This window comes from Musca domestica, unplaced genomic scaffold, assembly GCF_030504385.1.
Source record: "Musca domestica strain aabys unplaced genomic scaffold, Musca_domestica.polishedcontigs.V.1.1 49, whole genome shotgun sequence".
In the NCBI taxonomy this organism is placed as follows: domain Eukaryota; kingdom Metazoa; phylum Arthropoda; class Insecta; order Diptera; family Muscidae; genus Musca; species Musca domestica.
In genome coordinates this window covers 7,200,055-7,225,725 of record NW_026712344.1, presented here as the reverse complement: position 1 = coordinate 7,225,725, position 25,671 = coordinate 7,200,055, and the positions used below count along the sequence as shown (strand labels likewise).

Below are 25,671 nucleotides of genomic sequence, written 5' to 3'. Positions count from 1 at the left end.
GGCATTCTAAATTCACAAAATCTATCAAAATCGCTCCAGCCATTCTGGAGATATAAGCATTCTAACTAACATCCTTTTCCTTTGTATATACACATTATATATAGAGTAAATATATCCGATATATTTACTCTCGGCATCTACGTAATGATCAGATTTGACCTGTTCTTTTATTTGTGATTTCACCGGGATTAAAAATATTCGCGGTTTAATGGAAAATTTGAATTTTATTTTACACAAATCTTATGGTCTGTTTCACCCACTAAATATTACCCGATGACCATCAAAATTGGAAAAACTTATAATACCCCCAACACATAGTGTTGTAGGGTATAAATAACAAGTAAAAAAGCTGCACGTTCGTCCGAGCCGAACTTTTAATACCCACCATTTGGTACAAATTTGACAATTTCCAAAAAAAAAAGAAAAAAACAAAAAATAAAATCGGTTAAAAATTCTGTTAAAATCTTAAAAATACCGAATGCCTATACGACGACGTGGACCTGCATAGGCAACTTTTGTCATAAGTTATTACAATATTTAAATGCGAAACTTGAAGAAAAATCTGTTTATAATGTAGCTAAAATCATCAAAATATCGAATATAGGGGGTACCGTTATATGGGGGCTATACAAAGACGTGGACCTGCACAGACAGTTTTCTGGCATGGGCTGAAGTATCCATTACGAACTTCACATGCGAAATTTGAAAAAATCCCGGTAAATAATGTCGCTAAAATCATCAAAATACCGAATATCGGGGGATAGGGTATATGGGGGCTATACGAAGACGTAAACCTACATTTTCTGTTTTATGCTGCAGTATCTATTACGAACTTCAAATACCAAATTTGGAACGATTCCGTTGAATAATGTCGCCAAAATCATCAAAATACCGAATATCGGGGGGTACCGTTATATGGGGGCTATATGATAACGTGGACCTACATGGCCCATTTACGAACTTAACCTGCCTACTGGCAAAATAGTATTTCGAGGAGTTACAAACGGAATGATAAAATTAATATACCCTCCATAGTATGGTGGAGGGTATAAAAAGTATCACAAAATATTACATAAATATATTCAAATGTTTTTCTATGCGATTTTTAGGTTTTTTTCTATTCTGCCAAAAAGTCATTACGGCCGAAGTGAGAGTTGTCAATATCCGTCCAGCCATTCTCGAGTTATAAGCGATCTAACTAACAGCTTCATTGATATATGAGATTGTACATATTTTTATATATACATGATATCTTGCATTCCATGCATTTTTTTCTTCTGGGTTCATTTCGTGTATGAAATTATCATCTTATACCAATTTTGGTATTTGGGAACCAATAGAGATACCTGTTGATTTAAAATAAAATTAGTTTAGTTGTATTATTCCATGATTATCCAGCTTGGAAAGTTTAGGTCCAACCTTAAAATCTATTCCCATGCTAAATTCCGAGTCGATTGGTCCATAATCTGGACATCAACTGCAAAATCGAAAAATATGTCTGTTTTTGATCCATTTCAACCACTAAATATTTTGTGATAATCTACAAAAGTAATTGGAGAATAATTGCGACCATGAACAGACGGATGGAGAGACATGCGTAGCTTGATCGCGTTAATTGTTTGATAACGATGAAATTTTGCATCTTTCATTTGTTTGGCCCAAGGACGAACCCTATTCAAATTGGTAATAATAGGTCCTATTAAATTTATTGTGAGCCTTGTTTGTAAAAATAGTCTAATTACGAACGAATTCAAGCTAGAAGCAAGCATGTCAAATTTTTTACAAATCGGTTCGCTTTGGCTCTCATATATATGTATGATTCATGTTACCGTTTTCATATTTAAAGAATCCTCATCCGTAATATGTACTCCATAACAACAATATCTGCCCAAATTGATCGAGATCGTATCCGGTTTTATGTCTATTTATAGTATCTCACATGGTTGGAATTAGTCCGAATTGAATGGAATTTAACACATCAGATTCAGCTTACCTCTGTTATATTTTCGGTTCAAATCTCAAAATATAGCTCCCATATCGGAGCAGATATGTATCAAAGGATTTACCTCCATATATACTTTCGTACGATTTCACTTGTATTGTGCACCAAATGTGTAATATCAGTCCAATAGGATGGTTATATCATAGCAATGGTATTCGGTACGAGAGGTTGAAAAGTTTACGTCAAATTAAGTGGAAATCGACTCAGAGCAGCATATACCTACCATATGTTACTTCCAGTTGTTTTCAAGGTTTTACTGCTCCAAAGCCATAATACGCATTCAAAAATTGTCACAGTTGGTACATAATACAGCAAAAATCTCATTACCAAGAGGATATGTTGTTGTCGATAATAAGTGGGATAACAGTAATGAAGATAATATAGGGTTTGTAGTTGTATCCCTTTTTCTGGGCGTTTATCCATTTATGTTGAACAAATTCTGCAAATTTTTTGAGCCAAATTGATTCAGATATAGCTATAGCTCCTATATTTGTATCATATGATTTTATTTAGAGCTTTTCATTTTAGAACATTAAAAATGCATACCTCCACCAATTAATCTAACTGCATATCACATTTGTTTCTTCTAATATATACATTTTTATACCCTCCACTAAAAAAAGTATGGAGTGTATATTAAGTTCGTCATTCCGTTTGTAACTCATCGAAATAATCATTTTAGACCCAACAAAGTATATATATTCTTGATCAGCGTAAAATTCTAAGAGCGTAAAATTCTTTAGCCCTGTCCATCCGTCTGTCCGCCTGTCCGTCCGTCCGTCTCTCCGTCGGTCCGTATGTTGTAATCACGCTACAGTCTAAACGAATTAGGATAGGAATCTAAAATTTTGCACAGATCTCTCTTTTGTCTGCAGGCAGGTCAAGTTCGAAGATGGGCTATATCGGTCCACGATATCGTATAGCCCCCATATAACGGTACCCCGATATTCGGTATTTTGATGATTTTACCCACATTTTTCATCGGAATTGTCTGAAAATCCACACAAGAAGTTCCTTGTGGGTACTTTATACCTCGGCACAGAATTATTATAGGTCCACCATATCGTATAGCGCCCATATAACGGTACCCCCGATATTTGGTATTTGGATGATTTTATCCACATTTTTCAATGGAATTGTCTGAAATTCCACAAAAGGAGTCCCTTGTGGGCATTTTATCCCCCCAAAAAGAACTGTCTATATATGTCCACGATATCGTATATCCCCCATATAACTGTACCTCCCGATATTGGGTATTTTGATGATGTTAGCCACACTTTTCAATGGAATTGTCTAAAATCCCCACAAGTAGTTCCTTGTGAGTACTTCACCCCCTGAGAGAGAATTGTCAATACAGGTCCACGATATCGTATATCCCCATATAACGGTACCCCCCGATATTCGGTATTTTTATGATTTTACCCACATTTTTCATCGGAATTGTCTGAAAATCCACACAAGGAGTTCCTTGTGGTTACTTTATACCTCGGCAGAGAATTATATATAGAGGTCCGCGATATCGTATAGCCCTCATATAACGGTACCCCCCGTTATTCGGTATTTTGATGTTTTTAGCCATATTTTTCAACGGAATGGTTAGAAGGGGTTTTTTGTACACAAGGGGTACACGGCACCTTCCTCTATTAGATACTTTAAAGATTTTAAAAGAATTTTAATGGATTTTATTTATTTATTTATTTATTTATTTTTGTTTTTTTTTTTTTTTTTTTTGAAAATTTTCTAATTCGTTCCAAATGGTGGAGGGTATTCAAAGTTCGGCCCGGCCGAACTTACTGCTTTTTTACTTGTTTAATTTTCTAATGCCTCAATAAAAATATTTTCAACAGACATTCCATATCTCCATTCACACAACCAAACACAATAGCAATGTTGATGAAGATGAGAATCAATAGTCCCGCAATTCCTAATAGTATTACATTTTCTTTAGTCAATATAAAGCAATTGCATACCACAATCTTATTTCGAAATAAAACTGTTACCATATTTCCATAAAATCGCATCACAGACTTTTCTCTTCTTCTTTTTCTGTTGTTGTTGTTGTATTCTGCACACCGACGCTTTATTATACGACACAAATTGATTTTGGAATTGAATTCCATCACCGCAGAGGAAATTTACCACGAAACACAATTGCCGGGCAAAATAACAATCCAACCAGGAGCAGCAATAGTGGCAGTGGTAGTAGCAACCGACTATAACACGAGCAGCAAAAAGGGATGAGAACAGCCGCATCACAGCGGGTGTAATAATGGGTAACAGTGGGAGGGCGGAATACAGTAACACCAGCAGCAATCATCCGGCAATACTCTATGAATTTGTTGTATCCAATTCAATACAGGAACGGAAATACAATACGAATCCAACGCCAGCTCCAACAAAAAGACGGGAAATGCGGTTGTAAAGTAGAACAGGAAGGTGGCGGAGTAGGTTTTGCTGTGTGAACGGAAGGAGAAAACGAAAAAGCATAACGATTGAAATGAATTGAATGAAATCATATTTTATGGCAGCGCCAAGCTACCAGCCAGCCAGCCAGCCAACCAACCAAACAATGATGAGAAGAAAAGAAAGCTGTCGGGTAAAGGACACTGAACCTAATGGGAACGATAAGCTCAAGGTGTTGAAGAAAATATGGAATCATTGTTTGTTGTTATTCACCGGGGACAAGGAACACTCACATACACACACATACACATCCAGGGGAAAAGTACAAGTGTACATCTGCATTTGCAGGTAGTAGTGACCAAGAGTACAACAAAGGATTGTTTTATTCAATACTCTTGTGTACACAACAAAACGACAAAACAAAATAAGAAAAATAAACAAAAAAAAAAAAAAAAACAACAGAAAAAGAAATGAAAAAATGACTCTGTGATTGCATTGCTCCCGCTTATTTGCGGTAGCTTAAACATCATGAAGCATATAAAATATCAAAACATATGATGACATTTCATTTATTGAATTGCCCCAGCGACCAACGACTGGTCTTGTCACATTTTGAGTAAAGAAAAAACACGAGTTTTAAGTAAAGTAAATCGGAGAAAAAAACCCAAATTGATAGAGCATAAATAACCGATTTAAATGGTTAATGGCAAAAATGGAGTGGAAGAAGAAGTGGGGATATTAACCTTTTCTCTTTTATATAAATATATATATATATATATATATATATATATATATATATTTTTTTTTTTTTTTTTTTTATTATTAAATTTTTGTCACATTTTTTATCGGAGTGGATAGATATTATCCATAGCACTGATACACCAGACTTACCTCTGATATGGATATTGAAAATTGGAACGTTTGCACATAATTGGGAGATCCTTTCTTTCTATTTTCTCTAAAAATATTGACCTTTTGTGGAGGAGGTACCAGAAGGAGTAGCACCAATATTCAGACGGACACCCCTGGATCGACTCCAAATGTCTTGAAACGGATTTGGTCCAAAGATGAGGCGCGATTTGGTCTTAGCTATTAGCTGTAATCTAACGAACTCTCAGTGGGTAGTCTAACTTCTCTCAAAAACAGTCAATATAAGAGTAGCTCCCATTTAAGAGAATATGCACATTTTGGTTATTTTGGGTATAGTCGATTTGGTCATAAATTTAGAGGGCATAAAAAGTTCGGGATATTCTATATATTCAAAAACTTTTATGCCAGGTTTCAAATGACATGTAAAAGAGAGGCGGATCTCTCTTACGAATATTTAGATGAGTTTCAAACGGAACGATACATTTAATGTAACCTCATTTCCATTGTGGAGGATATAAAACTAAACTAATGAGAAAAAAAAAATTAGGTGTCATCATATCCGGCAAATTGGATGTAATTTCATAAATTCCTCTTAAATTGGAATTTTATTAAAATAAAGAAAACAAGTAAAAATAAAATCAGCTCATCCCGAGAAAACTCTACAGTACATATAACGACGGTACCCCACATATTCACTATTTAAATGATTTTAGGCATTATTCCCGGAATTACTTCAAATTTCGTATTTCAAGTTCATAATGTGTACTTCAATTTATGACGGTAAATTGGCTATGGAGGTCCATGTCTTCGTGTAGCGCCCATATCACTTTACCCCCCGATATTCAGTATTTTGATGGTTTTAGGGACATTATTAACCAGAATTGTTACAAATTTCGTATTTGAAGTTCGTATTGGGTACTATAGACAATGACGGAGAATTGTCTACGCAGGCCCAAGTCTTTTCCATCGTCGATTTCTAAAGAAATCCGTTGAGATCTCCCATACTTTGTTTTGTTCGATTTCACACATTGATGCACCAAACAGGATATGTTCCAATCCGATTCCAATAAAGTTCGGAATTAGTGACGGAATTCGGTACAAACATAATTTTGCCAAATTATATTGAAATCGGTTCAGATGTTGATATAGCTTCCATATACATTTTCGGCAGATTTCGTGATGCAGCAAACATATTGTTAGGTTATATTGCTACCTCGGATCCCTCTAATAACAGCAGAAATGTCGTTCCACTTTAAAATAATGCAGTTTCAAAAGAACAAACTCTTCGTGAATGTGGATTAAATCCGAATATCGGGGGATACGTTATACGGGGGCTATACGATATCGTAGACCTTTATAGATAATTATCTACCGAGGTATATAGTACCCACAAGGTACTCCTTGTGTGGATTTTCAAACAATTCCGTTGAAAAGTGTGGGTAAAATTATTAAAATACCGAATATCGGGGGGTACCGTTATATGGGGGCTATACGATATCGTAGACCTATATAGATAAATCTTTTGGGGTATAAAGTACCCACAAGGTATTCCTTGTGTGGATTTTCAGACAATTCCCTTAAAAAATGTGGGTAAAATCATAAAAATACCGAATATCGGGGGTACCGTTATATGGGGGCTATACGATATCGTGGACCTATATAGATAATTCTCTTTCAAGGGATAAAGTATCTACAAGGAACTCCTTGTATGGATTATCAGACAATTCCGTTGAAAAATGTGGCTAAAATCATCAAAATACCGAATGTCGGAGGGTACCGTTATATGGGGGCTATACGATATCGTGGACCGAACTTGACTTGCATGCAGACAAAAGAGGGATCTGTGCAAAATTTTAGCTTCCTATCTTATTTTGTTTAGACTGTAGCGTGATTACAACAGACGGACGGACATGGCTAGACTGTTAGAATTTTACGTTGATTAAGAATATATATACTTTGTTGGGTCTAAAATGATTATTTCGATGAGTTACAAACGGAATGACGAACTTAATAACCCTCCATACTATGTATGGTGGAGGGTATAAAAATCTGAAATTCTTCTATCCATTTAAACGAATTAAATGTTAGACATTAATAAAAATCAATACTGTCTACCTACATATTTTCTATACTTATGCGTTGCTGTTGTTATTATATAACATATTCTGAATGACAAATGAGCTCGTAAATGAATTTGTGGAAAACGTTATTTACATAAACAATGCCCGATGGAGAGGCAAAACAATAAGAATGTTTCCTTATTGTTTCCTTCACTCCTTTCACATCCGTTCCCTTGCTGTCTTAAATTAAAAATAATTAAATTTAAAGCACTAATTAAGTTCTCTAGTTTATGTCTGTGGATGACATAAACATACTCCTGCAGAGTGTACATCCCCAGACAACGTGGTGTTCCTGCTTCTTCCAAGACTACCGTTCTCCTTCTCCTTTGGAGTACAGCCATCACTTGACAATGTTGATGTTGCAAAGAACTTTTGTTGTGTTCCTATTCATTACCAAGTGTTTGTAAACGTTCGTCTATGACCATAACGTAGAGAAGGGCGGAGGAAAAAACGAAGAAGAAAAAGAATAAAGAAATTTCTAAAATATTTTAATATCTTGCACATGATATGTGTAGAATGAGAAGCTGGAAGCTTATTTGCTTCAGTGGTATTATTTTTTTCAGAACAGACAAGTCAATTTCGAGAGGTTTGAGGTAAAGTCGAATCATGTAGGCCCTAAAGCTCATACATTCTTACATATGCCAACGGAGTGTGAAGGGCCAACAAGGACATATGAAATTGCAACATTTATTGTTTTATCTCTGGAGCCCTTGAAATACATTTGTTGTAGTACAGTAATTTTATGTTACTTTCTAAAAATGAATCACATAGAAATAGACATAATTACACTTGGGCTGGCACATGTGTAAATACATATGCACATTTTACATCAAAACCAAAATAATAACACAAGAAAAAATACACCAGTGGCTGCATTAAATTACCTTAAGGTTTGCAATGAAATAATACAAGTGTAGGGAGGTGTTGTGTGCCGGAATGCATCGTCCCTCTTACACTCAGTGTCTCTGTCTATTTTCCAAGTGTTATGCTTTCAAGCTAAAATATTTTCATTTGCAACAATTCTTTCTTCGGCATTAGCTACATAAAGTACAGTGATGGTGGTAACTAAGATGATGACGTTGATGACAACAACAAAAACAGCGACAAGGATAACAAGGACAAAGACAACAAAAGTTTAAAGAAAAACATAAAAAACAAAGGCGAAGAATAGAAGGAATCATTAGACATAAGCATGTTAATATACCAAAGGATTATGCAAATTAAATACATACTCTAACACATACACATGGAAGGATATAAACTCACACGCACACATTCTTGCAGACACTTAAGCGACTATAAAATAAGCTCATCGTCATTGTTTCAAAGTAGACATGCACACATTCACATAGTCAACAATGTGAAATTAAACAATGTGTATTAGAGTGCGAACTTTAAGAATAAAGTTAAAGGATTTTGATGCTGGGAATAACGATTTTCACACGGATACCCTGCTCACGCCTTGGAATTAAATCCACATAGTTAGGATTAATACGGAAAAAAGTAATTTATCTAAATTTTTTGAAACCCTTTAAGAAATCTTGAATTAAAGTTAAATCAAAAAAAAAATCTTAAAATTTAGGGTCAAAATTAATAGTATAAAAAATCAGAGACTATAAAAATTCTGAAAGATAATTTTATATAGTAGAAAAATGACACAAAAACTTTCAAAACACCACATCTAAAAATTATCTACGCCATTTTTTAAAAGTTACCTATATTATGTATAAACATACTTATGGAGTCTTAGACGTGTATTTCGAATTGTTGCACACAGAAGAAAAAACTGCAACAAAGTCAAACGCCATAATTTTTAATTTTTTTTTAAATTTTATTGAATGAAAGCAAAAAAATGTCGAAAATAATATAAAATTTTAGAATAAGTTTACATTTGTTCGAATTGGTCACCTTTGGCACGAATTATGGCCTTGTAATGGCCAATAAAAATAAAACAGTCACACGCTGAACGAATATTGCTCTGTGGTATTTTGGCCCATTCCCGCCGAAGCGCTTGCTTGAGGTGATCGATTTTTTAGTGCTAACCTTGCTTTCCAAAATACTCCAGACACAATAGTCCTACGGATAGATATCCAGAGATTTTGGTGGACATTGTGCACTGGAAATGAAGCGAGGGACCTCATTTTGTAACCATTCTTGGGTAATGAGTGCTGAGTCCTGTTGGAATGTCTGCGGCCAAAATGTTTAAGTGCCCAAAGCTTTAATACACCCTCCAGAATATTTTCGCGATAATATTCGGCATTTATTCTGATGCCACGGTCAATTAATACGAGCGGAGAACGACCATCGGTTGTTGTGGCGGCCCACACCATCACCATGGTGTGCGCATGAGTTCTGTTGGCCAACCGAAGGTGCAAATTTTCAGCTGACCTTTTTGGCAAGTAAACACGATAATTTTGATTGTTTACAAACTGCTGGACAACGTATGTTTTCTCATCGGAGAAAACCAAATTCGTCGGTTCACCACTTTCGGTCAAGTGAAGCAACTCTTTATCTCTTTTGAGTCTATTTTCTTTCTGATGCGGTGTAAGTTCTTGCACTTTTTGGAATTTATTATTTGCGGAATGGAATATTGTGATATGTTCGGGTCACGAGCCTTTTTTTGGCCACTGCCACACGGATTTCAATCAATTCGCTTCTTTACTTTTCGAACCATTTCTGCTGATATCGCTGTTTTTTCCGTTCATTTCCTTGACGTCGGGCTACGCTACCAGTATCACGGTAACGAGCGATGGTACAAGAAACAAAAGAATTATTCACATTTAAATGATGGAGTGCTCTAACGATAGCCACTTGTGGGTTCCCATACAAATATAAAGAAATCATACTATCACGCCAGCTGTCGCTGGAATAATTTTAACAACTGTCGGCCGAGTGACATGGACATGGCAGCAGTCTGAAGTTTGTTGCAGTATTTCCATTTCACCCTGTATATTTATTATAAATATTGCCAATATTTAAAATGGACGACAAAATAAACGCCAGACTAGAATCTCAAAATTTTTTTCACGAGGGTTTGTCTTGGCATGTAGGCGTTTGATAAGTGAGGTAGAATTATAAAATGAGGAATGGGAGTCACTCATGGCGTGCGGGATAGATGCACCAAAGAGTTTTTGGAAATTTGAACTGTAAGTATTTGAATACCATTTGATATTATGTGAACGGATAGAGCTGAAAACATGAAATTTAGTATGAAAATCTTGGTTGGAAAGTAAGTTTGATATAAGAAGGTGGTTTTGGAAATATGGAACAGTTTGGTTTAGGTGGAAATTTGAATTTTGTATTGAGGTCCCCTTTGGTGGTACGTTTTTGTTAAGCATGTACTAAATAGTACTATATTTGGTACAATTTGGTATTGGGTAAAGATATAGTGCTTGAAATCAGAAATTTGGTATTAAGGAATTTATGGGGTCTTCGATGAATATTTAAGGATGTTACAAACGGAATGACAAAGTTAATATACCCCATATGGCATCTGTCCTTGAGATTGTTTGAAAAGTACTAAATTTAACTGAACTTGTTGTTGAGTGAAGAGCTGATAGAGCTAAAACGATGAAATTTTATTGTTGGTGTGTAGAATTCAGATGTAGAATTTTTTAGCAAATTAGTAGTAAAATTATATATATACTAAATGTTACAAAACTTGGTATTGAGTGAGTGTATAGAGCCGGAATATCGAAATTTTATATTCAGATCTCTGTTCCTGGTGGTGGTTTGGATAAAATTGTTCGAAAAGTACTAAATGGTTATAATTTTAGATCACTGCTGGTGTCTATTGATTGTATATTGTTTTGGATATGCGTACTAAATTTTAGTATTAGATAAAGCTGAAATTCTAAAATTTGAATTGAGATCACTGTTGGTTTCTAGGTTTTACATATGGAGACGTTGAAAATAGTTTGAACAGAAAAATAGGATGTGGATCCATTGTGCAAAGGTTTTACTAATATCCTCAGCGGTAAACTTAAAAATGAAATACTTGGAAGATTTTTTGGTATAAAAGTAGGTGAAACTGGTTTTGTAACCTTTATTGTGGCGGTACCAGGTCTGTACCAAATCTCGCTTCAACCAGACAAACAGACGGATTGACTGCGAATGCCCTGAAACGGATTTCGTCTACAGAAACTTAGGATTGAAAACTGTTGTTTCAATGAGTCACATTTGCTCATATCAGGCATAAGGTTGAGCCGAAGAACAGATTTGCTAAGTTGTACTATCGAGTGAGAAATACTTGCTAGCGGGAGTGTTCGAAGAGTACAAGTTTACTTCCCACTTTCCATTATACCAAGCCAACAATTTAATTTGTTTTGTCCATGTTCCCATCCATTGCAGGACCCTAATACATCAAACACCTAAATCCTTCGCCCTCTTGAAACGGTATACATTTCATAAATAGCTGTTGAATTCGTTTTGTTGTTATTGTTGCTGTTGTTTTTTGTTTTGTTTCAAAAGTAAAAGAATGCTAAGACAACATACTTTTAGGCTGTAAACAATGACAACAAGTATGTTCAACTATGATGTGTGATGTCTTTGTTTCCTGTCATGTTTTATGTCTTAATATGACGTAAATATTTTATTCAGCAGTAGATATTAAAATGTCATCTTCTTAATCCAAGATATATTAAATAAGAGATATAATTTTTTTTTGTGACAAAGAAAAAAACGAACCCTTTAAAGGCAAATTTAGATGGGTTTTTATATTTTATTGTTGTTGAGAAATTAATATATTCTACGATATTGAAATCATTTTTTATTTTATTATCTGAAAATTCAACCATAATATTTATTTAACACATGTATTGCCTATTGTACACCTAGTAATGAAATTAATTCAAGGCAACAAACATTTAAATTTTTTCTTTGTCATATAAATGTCAAAGCAAAGTAATAAACCTCTAAAGAAATGACAAACATCGGACGAGACCGACAAAATGCTATGAAACATACATTTATATCAGGAAAAACACTATAGCGAAGAACACTAAATCAGAAGAAAACTGTTTCCGAATCGATTTCCTCTAAATTTTTACAGAGGTATTTGCATGTTGTGTGTGACCTCTTATACGAAATATCATGGCTATATAGTACATGTTATGACTCTAAGAAGGCTTAACCCACGTAGACCAATTTTAACTCAATTCCTTAAACAAATAAAGGCCAAAACAACCAACAGGTGTAAAGTCAATGTAAAAGAAAACCATTTTTTATACCCTCCATAAGAGGAATTATCAAGATTGTCATTCGGTTTGTAACACCTCGAAACATATTTTTTTTTTTTTTTTAATTTTTTTCTCAGATGTGTGTTTGCTCTGTATGACTTTTGGCATTAAAATTGGTATAACTACCATATACCGGCATTTATGGCCTTTTGGTAATTTTAGTCACAATTGTAGCCCGAATTCGCGGCAGTTTGAGTTTGCAGTATATAGGAACTCTCTATATAAGTCCACGTTTTGAATTAGTCCCCATATAACCGTACCCCCATAAACCTGTAATTGAAGCTAGAGGTCCACGTTTTCGTAAAACCGCATATAATCGTAACACAAGGTATTTGAAATTGTTTAAAATTTTAACGGCTTTTTATACCCTCCACCATACTATGGAGGGTATATTAATTTTGTCATTCCGTTTGTAACTCCTCGAAATACTCATGTCAGACCCAACAAAGTATATATATTCTTGATCAGCGTAAAATTCTAAGACGATTTAGCCATGTCCGTCTGTCTGTCTGTCTGTTGTAATCACGCTATCTTTCGAATAAATTGAGATAGAAGGCTAAAATTTTGCACACATGTATATTTTGTCAGTAGGCAGGTTAAGTTCGTAAATGGGCCATGTATGTCCAATTTATCATATAGCCCCCATACAACGGTACATCCCGATATTCGGTATTTTGATGATTTGACATTATTTACCGGAATTCTTTCCAATTTTGCATTTGAAGTTTGCAATGGACACTACAGGCTAAGACAGAAAATTGTCTGTGCAGGTCCACGTCTTCGTGTACCCCCTGATATTCGGTATTTCGATGATTTTAGCGACATTGTTTACCGGAATCGTTTCAAATTTGGTACTTGAAGTTCGTAATGGATACTACATCCTGAGTCAAAAAATGAGCTATGTAGGTCCACGTCTTCATATAGCCCCCATATAACGGTACCTCCCGATATGCGGTATTTTGATGATTTTAGCGACATTATTTAATGGAATCGTTCCAAGTTTGGTATTTGAAGTTCGTAATAGATACTGCAGCATAAAACAGAAAATGGGCCATGTAGGTGCACGTCTTCGTATAGCCCCCATATACCGTACCCCTCGATATTCGGTATTTTGATGATTTTAGCGACATTATTTACCGGGATTGTTTCAAATCTTGCATGTGAAGTTCGAAATAGATACTTCAGTTCGAAATGGATACTTTTTTGGGAATTGCCAAATTTGTACCAAATGGTGGAGGGTATTAAAAGTACGGCCCGGTCGAACTTACAGCTTTTTTACTTGTTAATCTTATTTTTTACATTTTGTAATTTCTTCGAAATGAAGGAGTGTATTAAAAGTTCCGGCCGGCCGAACTTAGCTGCTTGTTTACTTGTTTTATACCCTTCACCATACATGTTATTGTAATCACGGTAGAGTAAAAACGAATAAAAATAGAAAGTTAAAATTTTGGCCAGATCAGACTTTTGTCTGCAGGTAGGTTAAGTTCGAAGGTGAGCTATATTGGTCCACGATATCGTATATCCTCATATAACGGAACCGCCCGATATTCGATATTTTGATGACTGTAGCCAAAATTTTTAATGAAATTGTCTGAAATTTTTAATTATTTTAGCTATATTTCTCAATAGAATTGTCTAAAAATCCATACTAGAAGTTCTTTCCAAGCACTTTACCCCTGGAAGAGAAATGCCTATATAGGCCCACGATATCGTATAGCCCACATACAACGGTATCCACCGATATTCGATATTTTTATGATTTATCGGGCATCATCCGGTGGAGTTGTTTCAAACTTCGTACCTAGAATTCTTATTAAGTGCTACAGCCTATGACAAAAAATTGCGTATTCAGGTCCAAGTCTTCGTATAACCTCCATATAACAGTACTTCCCAATATTCGGTAATTTGATGATTTTAGCGGCATGGTTCACCGGTGTTGTTTCAAATTTCGTATTTAGAATTCGTAATGGGTACTACAGTCTCTGACAGAAAATTGTCTATGCAGGTCCAGGTCTTCGTATAGACCCAATATAACGGTCGTTCAGATTAAATGAGTTTCAGATATACAGAAACTTTACGGATAATTGTGGTGTTGTAGGATAGCCCGACTGTAGCCTTTGCTTACATGTATTTTATATGAAATTATTTACTGCGCTATATATATAGAAATAAAAAAACAAACAAATTATGTTTTTTATATATTTTTTTTTAATTCTAAAACATATGTATACTTTGTTGTACGTTTTATATAGAGCTTGGCCAACTTTTTTTCAAACAAATATAACTGTTGTGTTTCCATATCAACAACAATACTACAAATAATAATTCTTAAAATAGAAACAATAAAAACAATGAAATATGTGATACTATTCTATTTGTGTTGGACTTTGTATTCTACTTCTTTTTCTATTTTCCTAAAATAAAATTTCATTTAATATTTCTAAAGCACTTAGAAGACGAAGTTATGTATATAATATCCTTGAAAGGATTTTCCATTGTTATGTGTTTCTATTCGTTGTTTTTTTTCTTCTTCTTTAACATTCAAATAAGATAAACAAATACAATAAAGGAATAGAAGTGCCAAAAATATATATGGGCATATTTTTAAATATTTCCTGGAATAGTTTGAACAACATCTACAAAAATTTGAAAAAATAAATTTTATATTTGAAACAATTAAAAATATAAATAAATCCTAACTTATTTCTACAAATTAAGCAATGCATCACCGCACAGTGATTCGGAATTTAATTCTCTGGTTGACTTTTCAATTTTCTTTGTCATATATTTCTTGATTATATATTAAATTCGATTGTACACATATACTGGGACATCTCGAAAAATGGGTTAAAAATTGAAAAAATAATGTGTGACTTGCCTCCAAAAACAAATATATATTTTCCTTTTTCTGAAAATAGAGTTTTACAAATAACAAAAAAAAAAAAAAATAACCATTTCGAAAACAGTTTACATTTTCAAGTTTCAAATTATAAAATGTACATTTAGTATCCACCAATTAAATGTTAAGTACCAAATTACAGAATCGTGTTTATTTGCCAAGAGGTCAGGTGAAAATGTGCACCTTCAGTTGGCCACCAGAATTCAAGCGCCGGCCATGTTGAAGGTGTGGCCCGCTCTCAGCTCGTATTATTCGACCGTGGCATCAGAGTAAATGCCGAATATTATAGCGAAAATATTCTGGAGGGTGTATTAAAGCCTTGGGCACGCAAACTTTTTGACCCCTGACCTTGGATATTCCAACAGGACGCAGCACCATCGCGCTCAACACGCGGCACCTACGAATGGTGACAAAATAAGGTTCCTCGCTTCATTTCCAACGCACAATGGCCACCAAAATCTCCGGATACCAATCTGTTGGACTATTGTGTCTGGAGTATTTTGGAAAGCAAGGTGGGCACTAAAAATACCAAAGTTTCGATCACCTCAAGCAAGCGCTTCACCGGAAATTGACCAAAATACCCATAGCAACATTCGGACAGCGTGTGACGGTTTCTTTGGCCGTTTAAAGGCCATAATTCATGCCAATTTGAACAAATCTAAGCTTATTCTAAAATTTTATGATTTTTCCTATATTTTTTGTTTTCATTCAATAAAATTTAAAAAAGTGTACAAATTACGACATTTGACTTTCTTGCAGGTTTTTTCTCACCCTGTATTGTGCACCCAATGTGTAATGTCAGTCCGATTCGATTGAGTTTTAGCACACACGAAACATGTTTTTTAGATGAATAAATTAGAGACATGTGTAAAATTTTACCCTCCTCTTACTTTGTTCGAAAGATAACGTAATTAGAACAGACAGGTGAAAGGACATAGTATTTTACGATGATCAATAATATGTATACTTCGTAAAATCAATCGCAATTTTTTGGAAGATTTGCAAACGGAATGACAAAGTTAAAATTCCTGCATAATATGGTATACAAATATAGCTAATCGTTAAAAAGTTAAAATATTTTGACAAAAAGCGATTTTGAATCAGCACCAAGCTTTTGTATTGAAGATTGTCACCACATTTTCATATGTTTTTTGTTTAATATTTCATTTAATTCCGAAGGACGCAAAGATTTTTTAAAGAATTTCTCAAGGTGAACATTTAAAAAAAAATGCATCTCCCCATAATTCGAATATTTCTTGATAAGTTATTATCCCCAAAAGAAATGTCCCACCTTCAAACATAGAACGTCGTCATGTACAGTTTAATAAAATATACGTTTGGTTTTTATTTCATTTTCACCTATTCAAGTGGTGACAACACAAGAAGAGGTACAAAAATTCCGCGTTAGATTTGCAAAGATATATCACTATTTTTGTTTATTTTTCATTGGATAATACATCTTTTTCAGATGCAATTTTAAACATTCTAAGTGTAATTTGTGAATTCTATTTGTTAATCGAAAATTACAATTGTAATTCGAATTATTTCAGTGAAAAGTTCGAGAATTCAAATTTTTATTCGCATTAATCTAATTGTAATTCGAATTATTTCATTTAAAAATCGAAGAAAAAAATTAAATAATTTGAATTTTAAATGAAACAATTTGAGTTACTATTGGAATAATTCGAATTACAATTGGAATTCTCGAATTACAAATTTTACAAATTAAACCAAAAATTATTCGAATTACAACTGAAAAGGGTGTAGTATATTTTTAAAATATTTCACATAACAAAAAATTATTATTATTGATATATGTAACCAATAAAAATAATTTTATTTACAATCCATTTTGTAACGCTATTTATTCTGCGTATACATATCAACCTCGTTACACATCCACTCAAAAAGAAAAACACCTATTACACAATAAATTTCTCCATCATTTTTCTCACTTACCAATAAACAGATATCTTAAGGCAATGACACTTTGAGTTTTCAAAAAGACAAAGAAGAAGGAAAAAAAACAAATATTTCTACACGCAATGCCGCCTAACAATGAATTACATTCCTAACCATATATCTTGTTATCGTTACTCTTGCAGGTATCTTCCGAGGAAACACAATACATTAGAACAGTTGACAATTTAATTGCGTCGAGACTGAGTCTAAAAGTGCAATTGCAGTCGGTACACTTTGCTGCTGCATCAGCCTCTGGCTCCAATGCTGGCAGCAGTAGTAATTCACACATGATAAATGCCTTGGGTCCTGGCAGAACAACGTATGCCGGTGGCTCTAATGCCGGCGCCACAGGGGGTGCTTTGCTGCTGCGTTGTACAGCACAAATTGGTGATTTGTATCAGGAATATAAAGAAATTGAATTAGGAACACCACAAAAGGATCCAATACCAGCCAGAGGTAAGTAATGTTCGTACAAAGTAGTCCGGGATGGTTTTTCATGTGCTTGTAAGTAACACTATTTATGTACCAAACTTGTCGCCGAGATATGTCCAACAACAGCACCATATGTGTTACCAAGCTAAGTATGTGGGTGTAAATGTGTATAACTATGAACGTACAACCTACAATTGGGAATTGCAACACTTATAATTCGATCTCCTGGGTAGATGAAGTTGGTGTTTATTTTTATTTCCAATTTCAAGTGTCCAATGCGATTTAGTACCGGTGTAAGTTACAGTTGTTGTTATTTTTGTCAAAGCAGTTTTTTCTGGTAGACATAAAATACAATTTATTACCATGAAAATGTGTATATTTAATTATTCCAGAAAATGTATATAATGGCCTATATACAAAAGAATATTGTCTGTGTTTTGAAACCTATATATATTGACTCTTCTACAATGGCAGAAGAAATTTAACTTTCATACCTAGACTTGGGTGATTTGAGGTAAGGGAACAATAACATCCACATTGCATCAGTGATATGCTCCATAAGTATTCCATACGTCCTTTGCCTTGGAGAAAAAATTAATTTTGATGTTTTCATTTTGAATTGCTTAAACAAAAATTATACAAACACTGTCCTCGGAAAATTTAGCCAAGTTTCTGTTGGAAAAAACCAATATATAGAGTATTTTTATCCCTAATTATTTTCCATATCCACACTTTTGGAATAAAAGTATAATATATAAACAAGTAAGCAAAGGCTATAGTCGTGCGGGCCGACCATGTGACCCTACAACACGTTAGAAGCCCTCTTATGTCCTAATCCATTTTGGAAGATTTGAAACTATGTCACGCAGCACTGCGCAGATATTACACTTAGCATTTTGAACAGGGACATTTGCCCAATATTTACGAACTATGTCGTGTTGTTAGTTGTTGTGCAAAAATGCTAGAATTCTTCCCTGTCCTTATCGCTCTTCCCAGGCATGTCGAATGGCTCTAATTGTGTATCAGGATTTTTTTCTGTTTTTGGCTCATTTGAACCATCTCCAAAAGCAAGAGGCCCTCTGAATCTCCAAATTTAGACTCATCTATACGATTTTCTTGTCTACAATATTTGGCTATCGTCGGATATCGCATGTAAGTAATGCTGGTATTTTTTGCACAAACTAGTGGTCCATTCTACCTAGAGTCCTAAACTCTAACTTCATGCGAGATTTTGTATCCTTTGATTTCTATTTGTATTATAACGGCTGCAAAATCAGGAACATTTTTTGTTGGTCAATTTCAACCCGTAAATATATTGCGGACATCTTTGAAAACAATAGGCCTAGCCATTCTGAGCCTAACCCTACCCTTTTCGTGAGGATCGGATGATAATTGCAATATATATATAATATCCCCAACCTGTGTTGTAAAGTGAAAAAATATTACAAAATATACACTTTAATATTATAAGTCAAATTGAAAAAATCGCATGCGATAAAAAATATGAAAAATGAAAATATGTCACAAAACACTAAAAAATCTATATTAACATCATTATAGGCGCCTTTTCATGCGTTTTTTTTAGATTTTTTCCCTTTATGCCATAAGCGCATTCTGCATTGACAAAATTTGAAATATTTACTATCGGCATCTACGTAACGGTCAGGATTGACCTGTTCGCCTATTTGTGATTTCACCGGGATTAAAAATATTCGCGGTTTAATGGAAACTTTGATTTTATTTAACTCAAATGTCATAGCCTTTTTCTCTCACTAAATATTACCCGATGACCATCAAAATTGGAAGGCTTCTGCCCAGCCCTAAGCTCTAGCCCCATGCTAACTTCCGCGTCGATTGGTCTATAATTGCGACCTGTAGAGCAACTGCAAAATCAGGATTTTTTTCAGTTTTTGGTCAATTTCAACCCCTAAAAACTATGCGATCATCTCCAAAAGAAATAGGGTTCTATTCTGACCCACCTTCATTCTAAATTTCGTGAAGATCGGAACATAATTGCGACCTGTAGAGTGATTACAAATTAACATATACAGACGGACGGACGGACATACATAGCTAGATCGACTCAGCTCGGCGAGATAGGAGGATCTATATATACTTTCCTATGTGGGAAACCAATATTTCGAGGTGTTACATAATTTTTGGCCCAATCAAACTTATAATACCCCCAACACATAGTGTTGTAGGGTATAACCATTATTATAATAATTGTAAACCCCTGCAAATTTAGCGAATTTCTGTTTATATCACCAAAACTAGAGAAGGTCTTAGAAAACTAACAATTAATGCAGATAATTAATTCTTAAAAAGTTTAAAATGACATATGGAACTCTTAAGATGTCGTCGTATATTAACTACATTGGTTAATGTTCATTTATAGCTGAATATACCTGTTATTGTAGTATTATAGGTTATTTTGAGGAGTTATAACGGGATGACAAAGGTCACAATACTTTGTACATACAGTGTATACCCTTAGCCATATGGCTACAGTGGGTATATATCATTTGATACGGGCAAAATGTGTCTCATTGAAACAACCGTTTTAGACCTTTTGGGCCAAATCAGTTTCAGAACATTTGCAGTCAATTTAGGGGTGAACGTCCTTCCGTTTGTCTAGCTGGCTGGTCCGCAAGACAACTCTCGAAGGGAGTGTCCGATTTGGTTCAAACTTGGTACATCATAATAATGCTATAAAACTTAGATCAATTTAGGAGATGAGCACTATCGGTTCACTCCTTTTTGTATTTCTCTCGCAAAATGTCTAAAATTTCACAGAAAATTTTTCTTTATATTTCGCATATCCCAATATTTTTAACAACTCTAGGTCTGGTATGCAGATGGGACAGGACAGATGTTCATTCTGGTACCTTACTACAAAGGATCAACATTTTGAATAACTGTCAAGCTCATGAAACGCGAAATGAAAATCCGATTTTTTCCAACTCGGCACATCTGTATATTCCAATCAACACAAGATGTGATGTTAAAATATCATTTATCAGACCACTCCTTCAGTTATCTCCACACAACGGATCAAAATTTTGAATTATTTTCTCTCTCAGAAAAAAAACCAAATTCAAATATAGGTTTATACCCTGGCCCTAACCCTGACTCAGTGCAAAATATTATTTGATCAGGGCCATACATACGATCTATAGAGGGATTAAAAATTAACAGGTATTGTAAGAATTTTAAAAATTCATAAACCATGGTGCTGGGATTCAAGACGAACCCCAAGCATCCACTTCTTCAAAAAAATGTCAAAAATGACAAAATGTCAAAATGTTGAATAAACACAATTCTCATAAATTGCGAACATATTCATCAATTTTCATGAAACCCTTATTAACGACAACAAAATTGGAACAATTCTGAATCCCTTATTCGCACAGATCTAAACTTTGGACATCGTAAAATTGTAATTACATATAGAGTAGTAGAGTATGCGGAATATATAACTATTTTTCTGCTACCTACTTCCCAGGGTCAAACATAAGGGTCGGTGTATGCGGGAGCTATATTCAAATCTCAACCGATTGACTCCAATTTCAATATCGTTCTTCCATATGCCAACAAAAGCATAGTTCTGTCAATGCAATCGGACAATAAATGCAACCTGTTATTTGTTTTAGAAAAATAAAATGTTCACTGTTTAATTGTTGATGTGTAAGATGGTATATGTACATTCAGAGCCGGTATGGTACATTCAGAGCAGCCTACAAAATTGTTGTATTTATTGTCAGAATGATTGAAAGATTGCCTATATATTAATCTTAAAATTATTGTCCATTTTTTGCAAGTTATTTGGTATATTAACATATTTTCGCTTCAATGGCGGATATTTTAAACAGGTATTTATCATTCAAGAGGTTGTCTCCGACAAATTCAGGGCCATCTACGTAATTCCTGTGCTCATTTTCAGAATGGGTAAAATATTTTCTATCCATAAATCTTGAACATATTGTACATTATATATATATTCGAACATTCACATATATGAATGCGTAATATGTGAATGTGTGAATTAAAAAAAAAAAATAAATTATTTTGATTTGCATAGGGGATTACACCTACCTACACTAAAACGAACATTGATAACTTCCATGAGACTGGTAAATGGACAGACAAGATATGCAATAGATTACATATGGGGGTTCATTAGTTGTGAGTATTGTATGGGATGTCGTTAAGCATAAAGATTTAATCCCTTAAGTTATTTATAAAATAGCATATAAAGTTACAACTACAAAAAAGTTTTAGGTATGGGAGAAAATAGCAGAGTGTATCTTAAATGGTGAACGCTTATCTGAGGCTGAATGAGACAAAACTAAGATTTTTCCCTTATCGAATAATCCACTATCAAAAAACAATAAATTAAGAATCACATTCACTATAAATAATATTTTATATTGCAATAATAGATATTTGAAATCGCCAAAGAGTAAAATTGTAGGTCGATTTAACGATGTGAACTTACAATAGTAAATATTTAATTCAGAGAGGCCTCAAGGTCTAAGGTATTTCGCTGGCGGACTCTATAACGTTTCCAATCCATTTTTGTTTCCAATTACACTAGGTAAATTTTAAGGACAACAAATGAAAAAGCCGTAAGTTTGGCAGGGCCGAACTTGGAAAAAACCCTCCACAATTTGGAACATTTTCAAAAAAATAAAATAAATGAAAGATAGGATTCGTTATAAATTCTGTTAAATCTTACAAATACCGTATAGGGAGCTACGGTTATTTTGGGGTCTATACGAAGACGTGGACGTGCAATTTTCTGTCACAGGCTGTAGTACCCATTACGAAGTGAAAATACGAAATTTTAACGATTCTGGTGAATAATGTAGCTAAAATCATCAAAATACCGTATATAGGAATGTACCGATATTTATTGGCTATACGAAGAACTGCTTAGACAATTTTCTTTCACAGGCTGTATTTCTCATTAGGAACATCAAATACGAAATGTGAAACAATTCCCCTGAATAAAGTCGCTAAAATCATTAAAGTACCGAATATCGGGAGGTACCGATATTTAGGGTCTATACGAAAACCTGGACCTGCAAAGACAATAATAAATAAATTCAGGTATTAAAAATTAACAATACTTCGAGGTATTGTCAGAGTTTTCAAAATTCATAAACCATATACAATGTTGACGGCATCCATGAGGAACCCCAAGCACTGCATATAATAATAACAAAATTAGGTCATGTGTGAAAATGAAAATACTGATCTGCTCCTTCTGGTACCATCGCAACAAAATGTCAAAAAGATAAATAAACACAATTCTCATAAATTGCAAATATATATTAGATTTTCCTGAAACCCCATTCGCAACAAAAAATTGGAAAAATTCTGAATCACTTCGCAAAATTGTTATTACATTTAGAGTTGTAGAGTCTGCTATCTACTTCGCAGAGTCTAAACACAAGCAAAAAATTCGGGTTGGGTCGGTGTATACGGGAGCTATATTCAAATCTGATCCATTTGACACCAATTTCAATATCGTTCTTCCAAATGCCAACAAATGCATAGTTTTGTAAATCGGACAATAAATGCAACATGAAATGAATGAAAACCTGGATCTGCATAGACAGATTTCTGTCATACATTTCTAATAGGTACTACTATTCGAAAATTCCAACACGGAATATGACAGAATCCCGCTGAATAATGCAGCTAAAATCAGCAAAATACCGAATATAAGGAGGTACCGTTAAATGGAGGCTATACGAAGACGTGGACCGGCATAGCCAATTTTCTGTCACAGCCTGTAGTACCCATTACGAACTATCATGACGAAATTTGAAACAATTCCGGTGAACAATGTCGCCAAAAAAAACATCAAAATACCGAATATAGGTATAGTCCCCATATAACCGTACCTATATGGGGACTATACCTAAACGTGGACCTATATATTTCAATACCAAAAGTCATGTAGTCCAAACACACATTTGAGTCAAATTTGATCAACCTACTTCAATTCGTTCGGAAGCTAGAGTGTTTTCCACAGTTGGACGGATCAAGAATATTTCGAGGTGTTAAATGACATACTTAATATACCATCCATACTATAGTGGGGGATATAAAAATCAGGAAGGATATGAGTGATTGAAAGTTAATAAAACTTTGTCCAAGGCTAACAAATGTTGTGCATCATATTAAACTATAATTTTTGGAAGAAATTGTATATTTAGATTTAATGTATTTTAATATTGTTTTGACATTTTTATACCCTACAACATTATGTGTTGGGGGTATTATAAGTTTGATTGGGCCAAAAATTATGTAACACCACGAAATATTGGTTTCCCACATAGGAAAGTATATATGGATCTTCCTAGCTCGCCGAGCTGAGTCGATCTAGCTATGTATGTCCGTCCGTCCGTCTGTCCGTCTGTCCATGTTAATTTGTAATCACTCTACAGGTCGCAATTATGGCCCGATCAGAATAGAACCCTATTTCTTTTGGAGATGATCGACAAATGTTTGGGGGTTGAAATGGACCAAATACTGAAAAAATGTCGGATTTTGCAGTAGCTATACAGGTCGCATTTATAGACCAATCGACGCGGAATTTCGCATGTAGCTAGAGTTTAGGGCGGGGAAGAAGCCTACCAATTTGGGTGGTCATCGGTTTATATTTAGCGGGTAAAATAGACCATATCTTTTTATTGAAAAAATTCGAAATTTTTCATTAAACCGCGAATATTTTAAATCCCGGCGAAATCACAATGCCATCACAAGGTTACTTCTGATCTTTACTTTGATGTTAACATCCAACAAACCGGATATATAGCAAACTAGGTGCGATATATATGTCGATCAAAGAAGATATGCTTGAAAGATCTCTTATAAGTCGAGAACGGCTGAACTGATTTCGACAGTTCTCATTAATTCAGAATGGCCTCTTGGCAGGAAAGAAAAAACGTCTAAAAAAATCGCATAAAAATATCTCTCTAAAGATGAAAATATTGATTTTGTAAAATTTTCTCATATTTTTTTCAATTTTGTCATATTTTTGGCATATTTTCATTTTGAATTAAACATTTAGTAAAATTTCTACAGCTAACAAAACTAAGTAGTTAGGATATCAGTATATCATATATAGATCGCATTTATGGCCCGATCCTTACGAAATTTTGCATGGGGATAAGATAAGGGTCAGAATAGAAGCCTACTCTTTTTGGAGATGATTGCCATATATTTAGGAGTTGAAATGGACCAAAAAAATGCAACATTGTCAGCAGGTCGTAATTATCGCCCGATCCTCGCGCACTTTTGAATGGGGGTTACCGCACATTGCAAAATCCAAGCAGTTTTGGATGGCCATGCAATGTGTGAAATAGTTTGCCAACTTTTGTAGACAAAATACGAAATTCTCCATTCCAGTGACTCTATGGAGAATTTACAAATACACTTCTGACTATTTCGTTAACGCTGATTTCGTGGAAGAATATAGTCAAATGTCTGTATCTCAAAAAAATCAAAAGCCAATAATAAATGTTGATGTTTTGCCACTTCTGAGAGACTATGGGTCTTTGGGAAATATTGGTTCCAGATCTAGGAAGACCATTTACGTGCAACATCTACCAATAAATTTGAAATGAGCAAATTAGTTTAAGTTGCTATTATTCGAAAATTAGAGAACGAAACCTGATGGTTTTCTTTTATTATTTGTCACAATATCTTGTGGTATTCTTTCGAGTATCTCGC

At 34.4% G+C, this 25,671-nt stretch overlaps 1 protein-coding gene across 1 annotated transcript in view; it reads left to right on the top strand.

Moving 5' to 3' along the window:
* LOC101896471 (uncharacterized) overlaps positions 1-25,671 on the top strand; it is a 189,259-nt gene that overhangs the window by 153,233 nt on the left and 10,355 nt on the right. The window contains exon 6 of the mRNA XM_059127989.1: positions 17,637-17,949. Coding sequence (XP_058983972.1) covers positions 17,637-17,949 — 313 coding nt within the window. The remainder of the gene's footprint in view (positions 1-17,636; positions 17,950-25,671) is intronic.